This window comes from Oncorhynchus kisutch, linkage group LG11, assembly GCF_002021735.2.
Source record: "Oncorhynchus kisutch isolate 150728-3 linkage group LG11, Okis_V2, whole genome shotgun sequence".
NCBI classification, from domain to species: domain Eukaryota; kingdom Metazoa; phylum Chordata; class Actinopteri; order Salmoniformes; family Salmonidae; genus Oncorhynchus; species Oncorhynchus kisutch.
Window position 1 is genome coordinate 3,302,011 of NC_034184.2, and position 18,023 is coordinate 3,320,033.

Below are 18,023 nucleotides of genomic sequence, written 5' to 3' on the forward strand. Positions count from 1 at the left end.
TATTTTATTCATTCCAGGATGGATTTATTTTCAGAAGGATAAACAAAATAGCACCTTTTTGTATTTGCAATCGTTTATTACGTTATATCAAAATAATGCAAATCACTAACAAGTCAATATCAACATTGACTATATTTGACAAAAGTTGTACTTGTTTTAAAATCTTTAATTTAAACTATTAGATATTGTGCACATTCCAAGGTCTACAGCCTGAACTTGGTGGAGTACCTCAAAGGCTGCACAGGGTCCTCAGAGATCCAAAACAGATTTTTTTTTCAGACTATAAAACATATGTACACAATACTCTCTATACACTTAGTATGTAAAGTTCATATACACAATGCTACTTAAAAAATACTTCAATATATAAAAAGGCAATTTACATAGTTTGAATGTAAGCATTTAGTTGGGAGTGTAGTACACTGATTTAGAACAGTGGTTGGCCGTAGAGATGAACGTACTTTGGTGCGAAAAGTGCAAATCAATCTCAGAACAACAGCAAATGACCTTGTGAAGATGCTGGAGGAAACAGGTACAAAAGTATATATCCACAGTAAAACAAGTCCTATATCGACTTAACCTCAAAGGCCGCTCAGCAAGGAAGAAGCCACTGCTCTAAAACCGCCATAAAAGCCAGACTACGGTTTGCAACTGCACATGGGGACAAAGATCGCACTTTTTGGGGAGGCTTGCAAGCCGAAGAACACCATGCCAACCGTGAAGCACAGGGGTGGCAGCATCATGTTGTGGGGGTGCTTTGCTGCAGGAGGGAAAATATTTGCTAGGGATACACTGATTTAATTTGTGGGCAAAGGTTATCTCATTGGAAATGCTGTATACTATGAGAGATGTGCAAATGTAGAATATCTTATGTACATCTCTTGCACACTGATAGCTAGTGGTAACTATTTGAGGTATACATATCCACGAAAAACTGGTCAGAATAACTTCAATGCAAAGCATTAGGGAATAGACAAGCTTGTGATACTGTTTTAATAATGCCAGAAGACAGAATCATAGATAGGTATTCCATTTCTATGGGAACTGGGCAGATCCTTGGTGAAACAGGACTTGGAAGGGTGGCAACTCAAGACTGCACATGCTGCACCAAGTTGGAAGCCTATGTGCTCATGATCCACAGTAACATCTCTTCATACTGTAATAAAATGAAGGAGTAGCATGATATTCCGAGGCATGATTCGAACCCAGTAGCATAGAGTCCAGAGCCGGACACGTTACCGGCGGTAATCATGCGGGAATCGTGCTTATCACCGGCCGGGTCATTACCATACCTATAATGTCCTCAACAGATCAGAGTGCAGACAAGAAGGATGTGTATTATCATCAGATATGACACCTGAGAGAGAGCTTTTCTTTTCTGCTTTCAAATCCCTGGATTTCTAGTCCCAATGTTCCATGCCCTTCAGAGTAACAGCGCGGTGTCACTCGCGTGCTGCTCCATTCCAGTGACATCACCCACTGAGTCACGGGTAGCTCCACGCACAGCCCCACCCAAGCCCTCCCTCGAGAACGGGGGAGTGTCACTGTCCACAGCTGCGGTCTTGGCGACAGCAGGGTCTCCACTCCGATTGGCATTAGAGATGACAACAACGTAACGATCATCTTCCTTACTCTCATGGATGTCTGCTGTCACCAGATCTCTGTTATTTGGTCTCTGACTTTGACTGCAGGGAGAGAAGGAACTGAAAAGGGGGAGGTCCGGTCTCGCTTGGCTGCAGGAAGGGGAGGAGCTAAATGGGTGGCAACAGGAAGGGGAGGGGCTGAATTGGTTGCTATGACTGCAGGAAGGGGAGGTGCTAAAAAGCAGCAAATCTAGGTGGGGGTCTGCATAAACCCCATGCTCCTCCTCGGCGAAACTGGTGTTGATGTAGATTATGTTCTCTTTGCTGGTAGAAACCTCTGGAAGTTTCTCTGTCAGCTTCTCCAACAGTTCTCTTACCTAAGGGAAGATGGGAAGATTCATGTTTACGCAGTCTTTGTTTATGTCTGCGTACCAAATTACACCCTATTCGTTATATACACACTCAGATTAAGAAAATGGTTCTTCGGCTGTCCCAATAGGAGAACCCTTTTTGGTTCCAGTTAGAACCCTTTTGGGTTCCCAGTACAACCTTCTGTGGAAAGGGTTCTACCTGGAACCAAAAAGGATTATTCTATAAGGATAGCCAAAGAACCCTTATAGGTTCTAGATAGGGGTGGCAGGGAGCCTAGCGGTTGGAGCTGTTGGACCAGTAACCGAAAGATCGCTGGTTCTAATACTCGAGCTGACATGGTGAAAAATCTGTTGATGTGCCCTTAAGCAAGGCCCTTAACCCTAATTTGTTCCAGGGGTGCCATACTACCATGGCTGACTCTGTAAGACACGCCTCAAACTCATTCCACCGAGGACAAAGTGTCTGTGGGTTTTCACTCCACCGTTGTACTTGATTGATGAATTAAGGTCACTGATTAGTATGACACTCCCCTCACCTGTTGTCTAGGTCTTAATAGAAAGGAAAAAACAAAAACCTGCAGACACTTGGTGGAATGAGTTTGACACCCCTGCTGTAAAATAAACATTTTATCAAACCTTTCTGGTGTATGTGACAATAAAACATATCTCCCCCCCCTAAAGAGTGTAGTGCACCACTTTTGACCAGGGTGTCTATGTCTATGGCTGCATCACAATGGCACCCCATCCCTATATAGCGCACTACTTTTGACCAGAGCCCCTTGGGTAATAGGGTGCCATTTGGGACACACATTTGTCTAGCGCACTCTTTGTCACCTGAGTGAAGATGGGGCGGTCCAGGGGGTCAGTACGCCAACAGCTGTACATTATCTCATACCTGGTGGGCAGACAGTGGGACAGGAGAAGGATTAAGGCCATTTCTATGTACAAGGTTACATGAGCACCAACATGTGAAGTTCATAGGAGCATGTCAAATTGGGTGTCAAAGAAAAGCTAAGAGTCTATATTTTTGTTGTTGAAATTAAGGCATACAGTGGGGCAAAAAAGTATTTAGTCAGCCACCAATTGTGCAAGTTCTCCCACTTAAAAAGATGAGAGAGGCCTGTAATTTTCATCACAGGTACACTTCAACTATGACAGACAAAATGAGAAAAAAAATCCAGAAAATCACATTAGGATTTTTAATGAATTTATTTGCAAATTATGGTGGAAAATAAGTATTTTATAAGTATCAACCATTTTCCATCCAATTAAGAATAAGCAATAAGAAAAGGCTTTGATTTCTGGACAAACAGATGGAAAATGAGTCTTTGACAACATCTACCAGAAAAAGTCTTAAAAGGTATTAGAAATACATCAAAACACAAGAATGTTGAAGTAAAAACCCTGCCAACTAAAATCAACACCTCTATTTAGTTTTGGAGAAACTGCCTTCTATAAGTTTGAAACATTTTCTTGTGCCTTGTAATACATCTACCAAAAACCCACATACTGTATCTTTAAGAGATTTTCTCATTTCTCTCCCTCATGAGGATAATGAAAGTTCTCACAAGTAAAAAGTAAAGGTAGACCTATCAATTAGTTTTAGTGTTTTTACTGATTTCAATTTTGTTTATGAATTCATCAAAGGGCTACCCAGACCCCTCTTAAACTGCAGCTACTCTCTGTTTATAATCTATGCATAGTCACTTTAACTCTACCTACATGTACACATTACTTAAATTACCTCAACTAACTGGTGCCCCCCCACACTGACTCTGTACCGGTCCCCGCTGTATACAGCCTCGCTTGTTATTTTACTGCTGCTGTTTACATTTTCTACTTTTATTTTCTATTTTTCACTTAACACTTATTTTTTTCTTAACTTCTTAAAGCATTGTATTCGGCGCATGTGACAAATTCAATTTGATTTGATTATTAAGGGATTTGAACTCAAAATTCTGTTACCAAATAAGTAACGTAAATCGCCCCCTCCCCCCAAAAATGTTCAAATACAGAAATATCGTTCACATAATTGCTGCAATTGAATTGGCTACAATGCGAAATCATAGTTGTCTAATCAAATTGCATTTTGTCACATGCTTCGTAATTAACAGGAATAGACTAACAGTGAAATGACTACTTATGGGCCCTTCCCAACAGTGCAGAGAAAAAATATTGAAGTAATAGAAAAATAATAACACAAGGAATAAATACACAATATATTAACCATACAGCATCTGTTTTATAATTTTATTACATTTGCAAAAATATCTAAAACCTGTTTTCACTTTGTTGTTATGGGGTATTGTGTGTAGATTTTTAGAATAAGGCTGCAACGTAACAAAATGCAGTAAAAAAATATCAAGAGGTCTGAATACTTTCCGAACGCACTGTATAAACGGCGTACCAGTACTGAGTCAATGTGCAGGAGTATGAGGTAGTTGAGGTAGATATGTACATATAGGTAGGGTTAAAGGGACTAGGTAACAGGATAGATAAATAGTAGCAGCAGGGTATGTGATGAGTCAAAACGTTTGTGCAAAAACCGTCAATGCATTTAGTTAAATAGTTCACCAAATAGCTACCCGCACAAACTTTTAAGCAGTCTTATGGCTTGGGGTAGAAGCTGTTCGGGGTCCTGTTGGTTCCAGACTTGGTGCATCGGTACTGCTTGCCGTGCGGTAGCATAGAAACAGTTTATGACTTGGGTGGCTGACATTTGTAGGGCCTTCCTCTGACACCTCCTGGATTGCAGGGAGCTCATTCCCTGTGATGTACTGGGCCATACACACTACCCTCTGTAGCGCCTTGAGGTCGGATGCCAAGCAGTTGCCATACCAAGCGGTGATGCAGCCAGTCATGATGTTCTCAATGATGCAGCTGTAGAACTTTTTGAGGATCTGAGAGTTTATGCCAAATCTTGGCGTGCCTTCTTCACAACTCTGTTGGTGTGTGTGGAACATGTTAATTCCTTAGTGATTTGGACAGCGAGGAATTTAAAGCTCTCAACCCATTACACTAGAATCCCGTCAATGTAGATGAGGGTGTGCTCAGCCCTACATTTCCTGTAGTCCACGATCAGCTCCTTAGTCTTGCTGACGTTGAGGGAGAGGTTGTTGTCCTGAAACCACACTACCAGGTCTCTGACCTCCTCCCTATAGGCCGTCTCATCGTTGTCGGTGATGAGTCCTACCACCGCTGAGTCATCAGCTAACTTCATGATGGTGTTGGAGTTGTGTGTGGCCACACAGTCATGGGTGAACAGAAAGGGCAGGAAAGACTAAGCACACACTCCTGAGGGACTCCTGTGTTGAGGGTCAGCGTGGCAGACGTGTTGATGCCTACCCTCACCATCTGGGGGTGGGAAGTCCAGGATCCAGTTGCAGAGAAAGGTGTTCAGTCCCAGTGTCCTGAGCTTAGTGATGAACTTGGAGGGCACTATGGTGTTGAACGCTGACCTCAAACCACAGTTGGATTCACAAGTTTGGACAGTACAGTCGTGGCCAAAAGTTTTGAGAATGACACAAATATTAATCTCCACAAAGTTTGCTGCTTCATTGTCTTTAGATATTTTTTTATCAGATGTTACTATGGAATACTGAAGTATAATTACAAGCATTTCACAAGTGTCAAAGGCTTTTATTGACAATTACATGAAGTTGATGCAGAGAGTCAATATTTGCAGTGTTGACCCTTCTTTTTCAAAACCTCTGCAATCCACCCTGGCATGCTGTTAATTAACTTATGGGCCACATTTGTGACTGGTGGCAGCCCTTTTTTACATAATCAAAGCTTGGAGTTTGTCTGAATTTGTGGGTTTTTGTTTGTCCACCCGCCTCGTGAGAATTGACCACAAGTTCTCAATAGGATTAAGGTCTGGGGAGTTTCCTGGCCATGGACCCAAAATATCGATGTTTTCTTCCTTGAGTCACTTAGTTATCACTTTTGCCTTATGTCAAGGTGCTCTATCATGCTGAAAAAGGCATTGTTCATCACCAAACTGTTCCTGGATGGTTGGGAGAAGTTGCTCTCAGAGGATGTGTTGGTACCATTCTTTATTCATGGCTGTGTCCTTAGGCAAAATTGTGAGTGAGCCCACTCCCTTGGCTGAGAAGCAACCCCACACATGAATAGTCTCAGGATGCTTTACTGTTGGCATGACACAGGACTGATGGTAGCGCTCACCTTGTCTTATCCGGACAAGCTATTTTCCGGATGCCCCAAACAATCGGAAAGGGGATTTATCAGAGAAAATGACTTTACTCCAGTCCTCAGCAGTCCAATCCCTGTATCTTTGCAGAATATCAGTCTGTCCCTGATGTTTTTCCTGGAGAGAATTGGCTTCTTTGCTGCCCTTCTTGACACCAGGTCATCCTCGAAAAGTCTTCGCAAGATAATCACTGACATGTCAGCTGGTCCTTTTGTGGCAGGGCTGAAATGAAGTGGAAATGTTTTTGGGGGATTCCGTTCATTTGCATGGAAAAGAGGGACTTTGCAATTCATATGATCACGCTTCATAACATTCTGGAGTATATGCAAATTGCCATCATAGAAACTGAGGCAGCAGACTTTGTGAAAATGTATATTTGTGTCATTCTCAAAACTTTTGAACACGACTATACAGTAAAGGAAAGTAGAGTGTAGCTCAGTACAGTAATAATAATAATTGATTGGATTTATATTGCGCTTTTCTACCAACTGCGGTTCTCAAAGCGCTTTACATAGTAGGGGGAAACTCACCTCATCTCCCACCAATGTGCCCCTTCCTCACACCTCCCCCGCAGAAAAAGCCTTTCGTGAACACTCCTCCTAAGCTATATGGAATTGTTTTAAGAAGGTCATACCAAGGACCATTTTGCTATTTGATTTAGAATTTGAATACCCTTTAAAAAACAATAATAATGTTTGGGCTTACAGCTATTAGCCCATACATGTGCATTGAATAACAGATTCACTACACAGACAGTCCCTCGAAAAGTATAAAGGAAGTCCCCCAAAAAATGTACAGGAAGTTTGTTCTTAAGTGTGTATCCTATATTTGAGAGATATAAGAAAGATCAGGAGAAAAAAATTGTATGTTTTGGAATTATTATTATTTATTTTTTTACATGCATTTAACCCCTTATTTTTGGCACTAAACAGTCTCCATACTTCCATACTTCTATTAATTGGACCTTCAGATGAGTCTTGTTAGGCCTGTGGACATCCTAGAGCAAAACATGTACGTGTTCATATAACATGTCTCACCTTTACACAGAGGGTTCATATTAGTGTGTTGCCCAAACTGTTTAGATGCTACAGACAGAAGTTGGCAGATCGGCTGTACCGACTTCAGACGAGTCCCAAGACGCATGTGGGGGGTCGTAGAGCAAAACAGCCAAACCGTTCCAACGCTACAGTTGATTTAGTTAGAAAACAGATTTTCAGGATGTGTCATGGTCTGACAAACACCGCTGTAGCTCCGTCACCTTTCACCGCAGATGTGGAAATGCTACAAAGGCGGAGGCGGTAGATTGAGACGCATCCAATGCAAAAGAAAACAGAAATCTGTAGTATAAACTGACAGATTTTATGGGGATTTTTGTATTATGCTATTAGATTTCCACCCGCGCATGGACATCACATCTTTAGGGGTCTTAAACACAAACTGTCAGTCGCTTGGGATAAGAGCACCTGCTAAATGACTCAAATGTAAATATGTAAATCATTCAAACGTTGTCTGTTTTGTGTCTTAATAAACCACTGGGGAGAGTTGCAGACATGACTTCTTCAGTTGGTCTATATTGTTCTGGCTGTATCATAGTGTTCCTCAGCCTGGTCCTAGATCTGTTTGTGCTGTATGGTCAATATTAATTGACAATGACCTTATATGTTGACAACACAGCACAAACAGCTCTGGGACCAGGCTACATGTTCCTATCCACAAAAGCCCAAACCATGTAGACAGAAGAATAAACACTCACAGTTCATCTAGGCAGTCAGTTGGCTGCTTCAGCCTGTGGCCCTCCAGTAGGTAGTCATAAATCTCATGGTTCTGGATGCCAGGGTACGGCGTCATGCCCCGCGTCGATATCTCCCACACGGTCACACCAAACGCCCACTGCAAGAAGACACACAATTATATTCTCATACACACCACACGTATATGTACAATGAGGGAAAAAAGTATTTGATTCCCTGCTGATTTTGTACGTTTGCCCGCTGACAAAGAAATTATCAGTCTATCATTTTAATGGTAGGTTTATTTTAACAGTGAGAGACAGAATAACAACAACAAAAATCCAGAAAAACGCATGTCAAAAATATTTTAAATTGATTTGCATTTTAATGAGGGAAATAAATATTTGACCCCTCTGCAAAACATGACTTTTCTTGTAGTTGGCCACCAGGTTTGCACACATCCCAGGAGGGATTTTGTCCCACTCCTCTTTGCAGATCTTCTCCAAATCATTAAGGTTTCGAGGCTGACGTTTGGCAACTCGAACCTTCAGCTCCCTCTACAGATTTTCAATGGGATTATGTTCTGGAGACTGGCTAGGCCACTCCAGGACTTTAATGTGCTTCTTCTTGAGCCACTCTTTTGTTGCCTTGGCCATGTGGTTTGAGTTATTTTCATGCTGGAATACCCATCTACAACCCATTTTCAATGCCCTGGCTGAGGGAAGGAGGTTCAGACCCAAGATTTGACGGAACATGGCCCCGTCCATCGTCCCTTTGATGCGGTGAAGTTGTTCTGTCCCCTTAGCAGAAAAAGACCCCCAAAGCATAATGTTTCCACCTCCATGTTTGACGGTGGGGATGGTGTTCTTGGGGTCATAGGCAGCATTCCTCCTCCTCCAAACACGGCGAGTTGAGTTGATGCCAAATAGCTCCATTTTGGTCTCATCTGACCACAACACTTTCACCCAGTTGTCCTCTGAATCATTAAGATGTTCATTGGCAAACTTCAGACGGGCATGTATATATGCTTTCTTGAGCAGGGAGACCTCGCGGGCGCTGCAGGATTTCAGTCCTTCACGGCGTAGTGTGTTACCAATTGTTTTCTTGGTCCCACCTGCCTTGAGATCATTGACAAGATCCTCCTGTGTAGTTCTGGGCAGATTCCTCACCGTTCTCATGTTCATTGCAACTCCACGAGGTGAGATCTTGCATGGAGTCCCAGGCCGAGGGAGATTGACAGTGCTTTTGTGTTTCTTCCATTTGTGAATAATCGCATCAACTGTTGTCACCTTCTCACCGAGCTGCTTGGCGATGGTCTTGTAGCCCATTCCAGCCTTGTGTAGGTCTACAATCTTGTCCCTGACATCCTTGGAGAGCTCTTTGGTCTTGGCCATGGTGGAGAGTTTGGAATCTGATTGATTGCTTCTGTGGATAGGTATCTTTTACACAGGTAACAAACTGAGATTAGGAGCACTCCCTTTAAGAGTGTGCTCCTAATCTCAGCTCGTTACCTGTATAAAAGACACCTGGGAGCCAGAAATCTTTCTGATTGAGAGGGGGTCAAATACTTATTTCCCTCATTAAAATGGAAATCAATTTATAACATTTTTGACATGCGTTTTTCTGGATTTTTTTGTTGTTATTCTGTCTCTCACTGTTCAAATAAACCTACCATTAAAATTATAGACGGATCATTTCTTTGTCAGTGGGCAAACATACAAAATCAGCAGGGGATCAAATACTTTTTTCCCTCACTGTATAAAAGTACAAATCGAGTGGCTGACAATTACACATGCAATATTTGGTTTTGGGTTACAAGGTTATGCTAGCTACCACTAAAATACCATGTTACATACCGTGTTACATGCTGTTTATTCTGGTGAGAACTCTGTTAAGCTACGCAAGGACTTTCCAATGACCAGAGCTGTGGCTGTGGGCTGAAATTCAAGGGCTGGCTGATTCATATTTTCAGAAAGGGAACTGCTCAGAATGGGAACTGCTCAGAATGGGAACTGCTCAGAATGGGAACTGCTCAGAATGGGAACTGCTCAGAATGGGAACTGCTCAGAATGGGAACTGCTCAGAATGGGAACTGCTCAGAATGGGAACTGCTCAGAATGGGAACTGCTCAGAATGGGAACTGCTCAGAATGGGAACTGCTCAGAATGGGAACTGCTCAGAATGGGAACTGCTCAGAATGGGAACTGCTCAGAATGGGAACTGCTCAGAATGGGAACTGCTCAGAAAGGAAACTGCTCAGAAAGGAAACTGCTCAGAAAGGAAACTGCTCAGAAAGGAAACTGCTCAGAAAGGGAACTGGTCAGAAATCAAATCAAATTCTATTTGTCACATACACATGGTTAGCAGATGTTAATGCGAGTGTAGCGAAATGCTTGTGCTTCTAGTTCCGACAATGCAGTAATAACCAACAAGTAATCTAGCTAACAATTCCAAAACTACTGTCTTGTACACACACAAGTGTAAGGGGATAGAGAATATGTACATAAAGATATATGAATGAGTGATGGTACAGAGCGGCATAGGCAAGATACAGTAGATGGTATCGAGTACAGTATATACATATGAGATGAGTATGTAAACAAAGTGGCATAGTTAAAGTGGCTAGTGATACATGTATTACATAAAGATGCAGTAGATGATATAGAGTACAGTATATACGTATACATATGAGATGAATAATGTAGGGTATGTAAACATTATATTAGGTAGCATTGTTTAAAGTGGCTAGTGATATATTCAACATCATTTCCCATCAATTCGCATTATTAAAGTGGCTGGAGTTGAGTCAGTGTGTTGGCAGCAGCCACTCAATGTTAGTGGTGGCTGTTTAACAGTCTGATGGCTTTGAGATTGAAAAACAGCTTCTGTCTCTCGGTCCCAGCTTTGATGCACCTGTACTGACCTCGCCTTCTGGATGATAGTGGGGTGAACAGGCAGTGGCTCGGGTGGTTGTTATCCTTTATGATCTTTATTGCCTTCCTGTAACATCGGGTGGTGTAGGTGTCCTGGAGGGCAGGTAGTTTGCCCCCAGTGATGCGTTGTGCAGACCTCACTACCCTCTGGAGAGCCTTACGGTTGTGGGCGGAGCAGTTGCCGTACCAGGCGGTGATACAGCCCGCCAGGATGCTCTCGATTGTGCATCTGTAGAAGTTTGTTAGTGCTTTTGGTGACAAGCCGAATTTCTTCAGCCTCCTGAGGTTGAAGAGGCGCTGCTGCGCCTTCTTCACGATGCTGTCTGTGTGGACCAATTCAGTTTGTCTGTGATGTGTATGCCGAGGAACTTAAAACTTGCTACCCTCTCCACTACTGTTCCATCGATGTGGATAGGGGGGTGTTCCCTCTGCTGTTTCCTGAAGTCCACAATCATCTCCTTAGTTTTGTTGACGTTGAGTGTGAGGTTATTTTCCTGACACCACACTCCGAGGGCCCTCACCTCCTCCCTGTAGGCCGCCTCGTCGTTGTTGGTAATCAAGCCTACCACTGTTGTGTCATCCACAAACTTGATGATTGAGTTGGAGGCGTGCGTGGCTACGCAGTCGTGGGTGGAGAGGGCTCAGAACGCACCCTTGTGGGGCCCCAGTGTTGAGGATCAGCGGGGTGGAGATGTTGTTGCCTACCCTCACCACCTGGGGGCGGCCCGTCAGGAAGTCCAGTACCCAGTTGCACAGGGCGGGGTCGAGACCCAGGGTCTCGAGCTTGATGACGAGCTTGGAGGGCACTATGGTGTTAAATGCCGAGCTGTAGTCGATGAACAGCATTCTCACATAGGTATTCCTCTTGTCCAGATGGGTTAGGGCAGTGTGCAGTGTGGTTGAGATTGCATCGTCTGTGGACCTATTTGGGCGCTAAGCAAATTGGAGTGGGTCTAGGGTGTCAGGTAGGGTGGAGGTGATATGGTCCTTGACTAGTCTCTCAAAGCACTTCATGATGACGGAAGTGAGTGCTACGGGGCGGTAGTCATTTAGCTCAGTTACCTTAGCTTTCTTGGGAACAGGAACAATGGTGGCCCTCTTGAAGTATGTGGGAACAGCAGACTGGGATAGGGATTGATTTAATATGTCCGTAAACACACCAGCCAGCTGGTCTGCGCATGCTCTGAGGGCGCGGCTGGGGATGCCGTCTGGGCCTGCAGCCTTGCGAGGGTTAACACGTTTAAATGTTTTACTCACCTCAGCTGCAGTGAAGGAGAGGCCGCATGTTTTGGTTGCAGGCCGTGTCAGTGGCACTGTATTGTCCTCAAAGAGGGGCAAAAAAGTTATTTAGTCTGCCTGGGAGCAAGACATCCTGGTCCGTGACGGGGCTGGTTTTCTATTTGTAATCCGTGATTGTCTGTAGACCCTGCCACATACCTCTTGTGTCTGAGCCATTGAATTGAGATTCTACTTTGTCTCTATACTGACGCTTAGCTTGTTTGATTGCCTTGCGGAGGGAATAGCTACACTGTTTGTATTTGGTCATGTTTCCGGTCACCTTGCCCTGATTAAAAGCAGTGGTTCGCGCTTTCAGTTTCACGCGAATGCTGCCATCAATCCACGGTTTCTGGTTTGGGAATGTTTTAATTGTTGCTATGGGAACGACATCTTCAACACACGTTCTAATGAACTCGCACACCGAATCAGCGTATTCGTCAATGTTGTTGTCTGACGCAATACGAAACATATCCCAGTCCACGTGATGGAAGCAGTCTTGGAGTGTGGAATCAGATTGGTCGGACCAGCGTTGAACAGACCTCAGCGTGGGAGCTTCTTGTTTTAGTTTCTATCTGTAGGCAGGGAGCAACAAAATGGAGTCGTGGTCAGCTTGTCCGAAAGGAGGGCGGGGGAGGGCCTTATATGCGTCGCGGAAGTTAGAATAGCAGCAATCCAAGGTTTTGCTAGCCCTGGTTGCGCAATCGATATGCTGATACAATTTAGGGAGTCTTGTTTTCAGATTAGCCTTGTTAAAATCCCCAGCTACAATGAATGCAGCCTCAGGATGTATGGATTCCAGTTTGCAAACAGTCAAATAAAGTTCGTTCAGAGCCATCGATGTGTCTGCTTGGGGGGGAATATATACGGCTGTGATTATAATCGAAGAGAATTCCCTTGGTAGATAATGCGGTCGACATTTGATTGTGAGGAATTCTAAATCAGATGAACAGAAGGACTTGAGTTCCTGTATGCTTTTGTGACCACACCACGTCTCGTTAACCATAAGGCATACGCCCCCGCCCCTCTTCTTACCAGAAAGATGTTTGTTTCTGTCGGCGCGATGCGTGGAGAAACCAGCTGGCTGCACCGACTCCGATAGCGTCTCTCCAGTGAGCCATGTTTCCGTGAAGCAAAGAACGTTACAGTCTCTGATGTCCCTCTGGAATGCTACCCTTGCTCGGATTTCATCAACCTTGTTGTCAAGAGACTGGACATTGGCGAGAAGTATACTGGGGAGTGGTGCACGATGTGCCCGTCTCCGGAGTCTGACCAGAAGACCGCTACGTTTCCCTCTTTTACGAAGTCGTTTTTTTGGGTCGCCGGCTGGGATCCATTCCGTTGTCCTGGGTGAAAGGCAGAACACAGGATCCGCTTCGCGAAAGTCATATTCTTGGTCGTACTGATGGTGAGTTGACGCTGCTCTTATATGCAGTAGTTCTTCTCGACTGTATGTAATGAAACCTAGGATGACCTGGGGTACCAATGTAAGAAATAACACGTTAAAAAAAACAAAAAACTGCATAGTTTCCCTAGGAACGCGAAGCGAGGCGGCCATCTCTGTCGGCGCCGGAAGTAGTTGTTAGAGAACTGGTTAGTGGAATAACAGTACATGTTCTTTCTCTCTGACACAATTACATGTATTCCCACCATCAGTAAAGGATTGAAAGATGTGAAACGAACAGATGGGAGCTCTCTCAGTCCTTCCTTATCACATCACTGTGTGTGTGTGTGTGTGTGTGTGTGTGTGTGTGTGTGTGTGTGTGTGTGTGTGTGCATGTGTGTGGGGGGGGGGGCTCCTTACCACATCACTCTTTACAGTGAAGACTCTGTCGGCAAGGCTCTCCACTGCAATCCATTTCACAGGCATCTTCGCTATCCTGCCCTGTCTGTAGTAATCACCACTGTAGATCTTCTTAGACAAGCCGAAGTCTGCCACACACACCGTCATGTCATCATGCAGCCTGTAGGACCAGATCAACCAACCAATCAATACAACTTACTAGAAACAGATCAAAGTTGACTAGTCAGGATAAGCATTTGGCACGTATTTAAAAAAAAGTCAGGAGCAATGTGTTTACGTAACAATGAAACGTTGGTAATATGGTGGACAGTAACAGTGAGTTTGGTAATATGGTGGACAGTAACAGTGAGTTTGGTAATATGGTGGACAGTAACAGTGAGTTTGGTAATATGGTGGACAGTAACAGAGAGTTTGGTAATATGGTGGACAGTAACAGAGAGTTTGGTAATATGGTGGACAGTAACAGTGAGTTTGGTAATATGGTGGACAGTAACAGTGAATTTGGTAATATGGTGGACAGTAACAGTGAGTTTGGTAATATGGTGGACAGTAACAGTGAGTTTGGTAATATGGTGGACAGTAACAGAGAGTTTGGTAATATGGTGGACAGTAACAGTGAGTTTGGTAATATGGTGGACAGTAACAGTGAGTTTGGTAATATGGTGGACAGGAACAGTGAGTTTCTACTTGAATAAGTTGCCAGATAAGACCACAGCCATACCAAGGAGGTCATCATGGTGAGATGCGATGACATCTACATCTACATTACATCTACATTTACATTGTGACAAAGTATTTACAAAAGCGTTAACAGTGATTACATCCTTACATTGCGACAAAGTGTTTACATCTTTACATTGTAATAGTGTTTACATGAATAATTAACATAGTGATTACATCTTTACATTGTGACAAAGTGTTTACATTAAGCATTAACATAGTGATTACATCTTTACATTGTGACAAGGTTCAGGTCAGAGCTGTACTGTATAAACAGTATGTTCATGTAACTGCCAAAATAAAGGAAACACTGGAGTAAATTAGGGATACAAAGTATAATGAAAGCAGGTGTTTCTACACAGGTGTGGTTCCTGAGTTAATTATGCAATTACCTCCTATCATGCTTAGGGTCTCAATACAGTGGCAATTTTAGCATGTTAATCTTGGTGGGGCAAACTCCCCAAAAGTTTTGAGATGCATGCCAGCAAAGCCACTACAAAACACTACGATACATTAACTGAACTATAACGGTGTCAAATAGTGCACACCAACTGTTAGGGCCTACATAAAGCTGTCCCAACAGAAGAGTCCCAACACCTTACCACTTACCACTGCTAAGTCAGCGGAGCCTTGTCAGGCAGTGAAACAGTTCATCAATCTGGTTTCTACTGACATTAGAGATGTACAAACTATGGTATAAGGGGACTATGAGCGGATAAGACACAATCAGTAATTTCAATTAAGACATTCATGAGAGAGCTAGGATGGACGTAGTCAATATAACTAATTGTTCAGCGGCATAATTCAGAACATGGGCCGTTCTTACAATATTCTCCCTGTATACCAAGTCAGAACCATAGAAAGAATAAAGGGAGCATGTCAGCAGACAATGAAAGCTCTTACAATATTCAATGATGACATTTCTTTAAAATAGGCTATAGGCTACATGTACACCACCGAGTCAGAACTGTAGACTAAATTATTAGGGTGATGCACAGCTTACTACACAACATACACTCAGTATTACTTTCTTAGCTACAGTATAAATATCTCCCTGGCATATTACATCATTTATGCAGCAGCATATAATACATTTTTGGACCTTGTGCTGTTCTCACTTAAACAGGAAAGTGGCGCGGCGGTCCTTCATGTGCACATTTTGTCATCAACTGCATCATCAAAGTCTGGCATTCTCTGGATTTATGGTGCTTTCAAGACAACTGGGAACTTGGTATAAAACAAGGTTGAATCATGACATTAGCGATTTTCAGGTCAGAGCTCTAGAAAAGAGGCCAGAGTTCTAAGTTGGATGGCTAGTTTTTGTCCAGAGTTCACATTTGTCTTGAACTCACTGAAGTCTGAGATTTCCCAGTTCCCAGTTTCCTGTTGTTTTGAACGTGGCAGAAGACATGCTGGTTTGACAGCATGGCCAATGTTGAATGTTTATCATTAAAACTCATTATCTTGTTAACAAACTATAGTTTTGGCAAGTCGGTTAGGACATGTACTGTGTGCTTGACACAAGTAATTTTTCCAACAATTGTTTACAGACAGATTAATTCACTGTATCACAATTCCAGTGGGTCAGAAGTTTACATACACTAAGTTGACTGTGCCTTTAGCCTTTAAACAGCTTGGAAATTTCCAGAAAATTGTCATAGCCTATCAGAAGCTTCTAAAGCTAACTGACATCATTTGAGTCAATTGGAGGTGTACCTGTGGATGTATTTCAAGGCCTACCTTCAAAGTCAGTTTCTCTTCGCTTGACATCATTGGAAAATCAAAAGAAATCAGCCAAGACATAAGAAAAAACAATTGTAGACCTCCACAAGTCTGGTTCATCCTCAGGATCAATTTCCAAACGCCTGAAGGTACCACATTCATCTGTACAAACAATAGTATGCAAGTATAAACACCATTGGACCATGCAGGAAGGAGACGTGTTCTGTCTCCTAGAGATGAACGTACTTTGGTGCGAAAAGTGCAAATCAATCCCAGAACAACAACAAAGGACCTTGTGAAGATGCTGGAGGAAACAGGTACAAAATTATCTATATCCACAGTAACACGGGGGTGGCAGCATCATGTTGAGGGGGTGATTTGCTGCAGGGGGGGGCTGGTGCACTTAAAAAAAATAGATGGCATCATGAGGCGGAAAATTATGTGGATATATTAAAGCAACATCTCAAGACATCAGTCACGAAGTTAAAGCTTGGATGCAAATGGTCTTCCAAATGGACAATGACACCAAACATATTTGCAAAGTTGTGGCAAAATAGCTTGCGGACAACAACGTCAAGGTATTGGAGTGACCATCACAAAGCCCTGACCTCAATCCCATAGAAAATGTGTGGGCAGAACTGAAAAAAGTTTATTCAAGTGCAGACGCAAAAACAATCAAGTGCTATGACGAAACTCTCTCATGAGGACTGCCACAGGAAAGGAAGACCCAGAGTGACCTGGCCTCCACAATCACCCGACCTCAACCCAATTGAGATGGTTTGGGATGAGTTGGACCACAGAGTGAAGGAAAAGCAGCCAACAAGTGCTCAGCATATGTTGGAACTCCTTCAAGACTGTTGGAAAAGGTGAAGCTGGTTGAGAGAATGTCAAGAGTGTGCAAAGCTGTCATCAAGGGAAAGGGTGGCTACTTCGAAGAATCTCAAATGTAAATATATTTTGATGTGTTTAACACTTTTTGGTTACTAAACTCCCTTTTCAGGACCCTGTCTTTCAAAGATAATTAGTAAAAATCCAAATAACTTTACAGATCTTCATTGTAAAGGGTTTAAACACTGTTTCCCATGCTTGTGCAATGAACATGCACCGGTGGAATGGTCTTTAAGACACTAACAGCTTACAGACGATAGGCAATTAAGGTCACAGTTATGAAAACTTAGGACACTAAAGAGGCCTTTCTACTGACTCTGAAAAACACCAAAAGGCAGATGTCCAGAGTCCCTACTCATCTGCATGAATGTGCCTTAGGCTTGGTGCAAGGAGGCATGAGGACTGCAGATGTGGCCAGAGCAAAAAATTGAAATGGCCGTACTGTGAGATGCCTAAGACAGCGCTACAGAGAGCGCACAATCCTTCCATCAGTGCTCAGACTGTCTGCAATAGGTTGAGAGAGGCTGGACTGAGGGCTTGTAGACCCGTTGTAAGGCAGGTCCTCACCAGACATCACCGGCCACAACGTCACCTATGGGCACAAACCAACCGTCGCTGGACCAGACAGGACTGGCAAAAGTGCTCTTCACTGATGAGTAGCCGTTTTGTCTCACCATGAGTGATTGTCGGATTCGCGTTTATCGCCGAAGGAATGAGCGTTACACCGAGGCCTGTACTCTGGAGCGGGATCGATTTGGAGGTGGGGGGTCCATCATGGTCTGGGGTG

General features: G+C 43.3%; 1 protein-coding gene across 6 annotated transcripts in view; it reads right to left on the reverse strand.

Annotated features, from left to right (window-relative positions):
* Positions 1 to 55: 55 nt before the first annotated feature.
* Positions 56 to 18,023, reverse strand: part of LOC109900098 (tyrosine-protein kinase Mer) — a 71,199-nt gene continuing 53,231 nt past the window's right edge. For 5 of the 6 annotated variants that reach the window (XM_020495828.2, XM_020495829.2, XM_020495830.2 and 2 more), the window contains 4 exons: positions 13,907 to 14,066; positions 7,918 to 8,054; positions 2,789 to 2,849; positions 152 to 1,960 (listed from right to left, as the gene is read on the reverse strand). In XM_020495828.2, coding sequence (XP_020351417.1) covers positions 1,424 to 1,960; positions 2,789 to 2,849; positions 7,918 to 8,054; positions 13,907 to 14,066 — 895 coding nt within the window. In that variant the 3' untranslated portion in view covers positions 152 to 1,423. Of the gene's footprint in view, positions 1,961 to 2,788; positions 2,850 to 7,917; positions 8,055 to 13,906; positions 14,067 to 18,023 lie in introns of all 6 variants that reach the window. The other variant, XM_020495827.2, reaches the window with a different exon arrangement.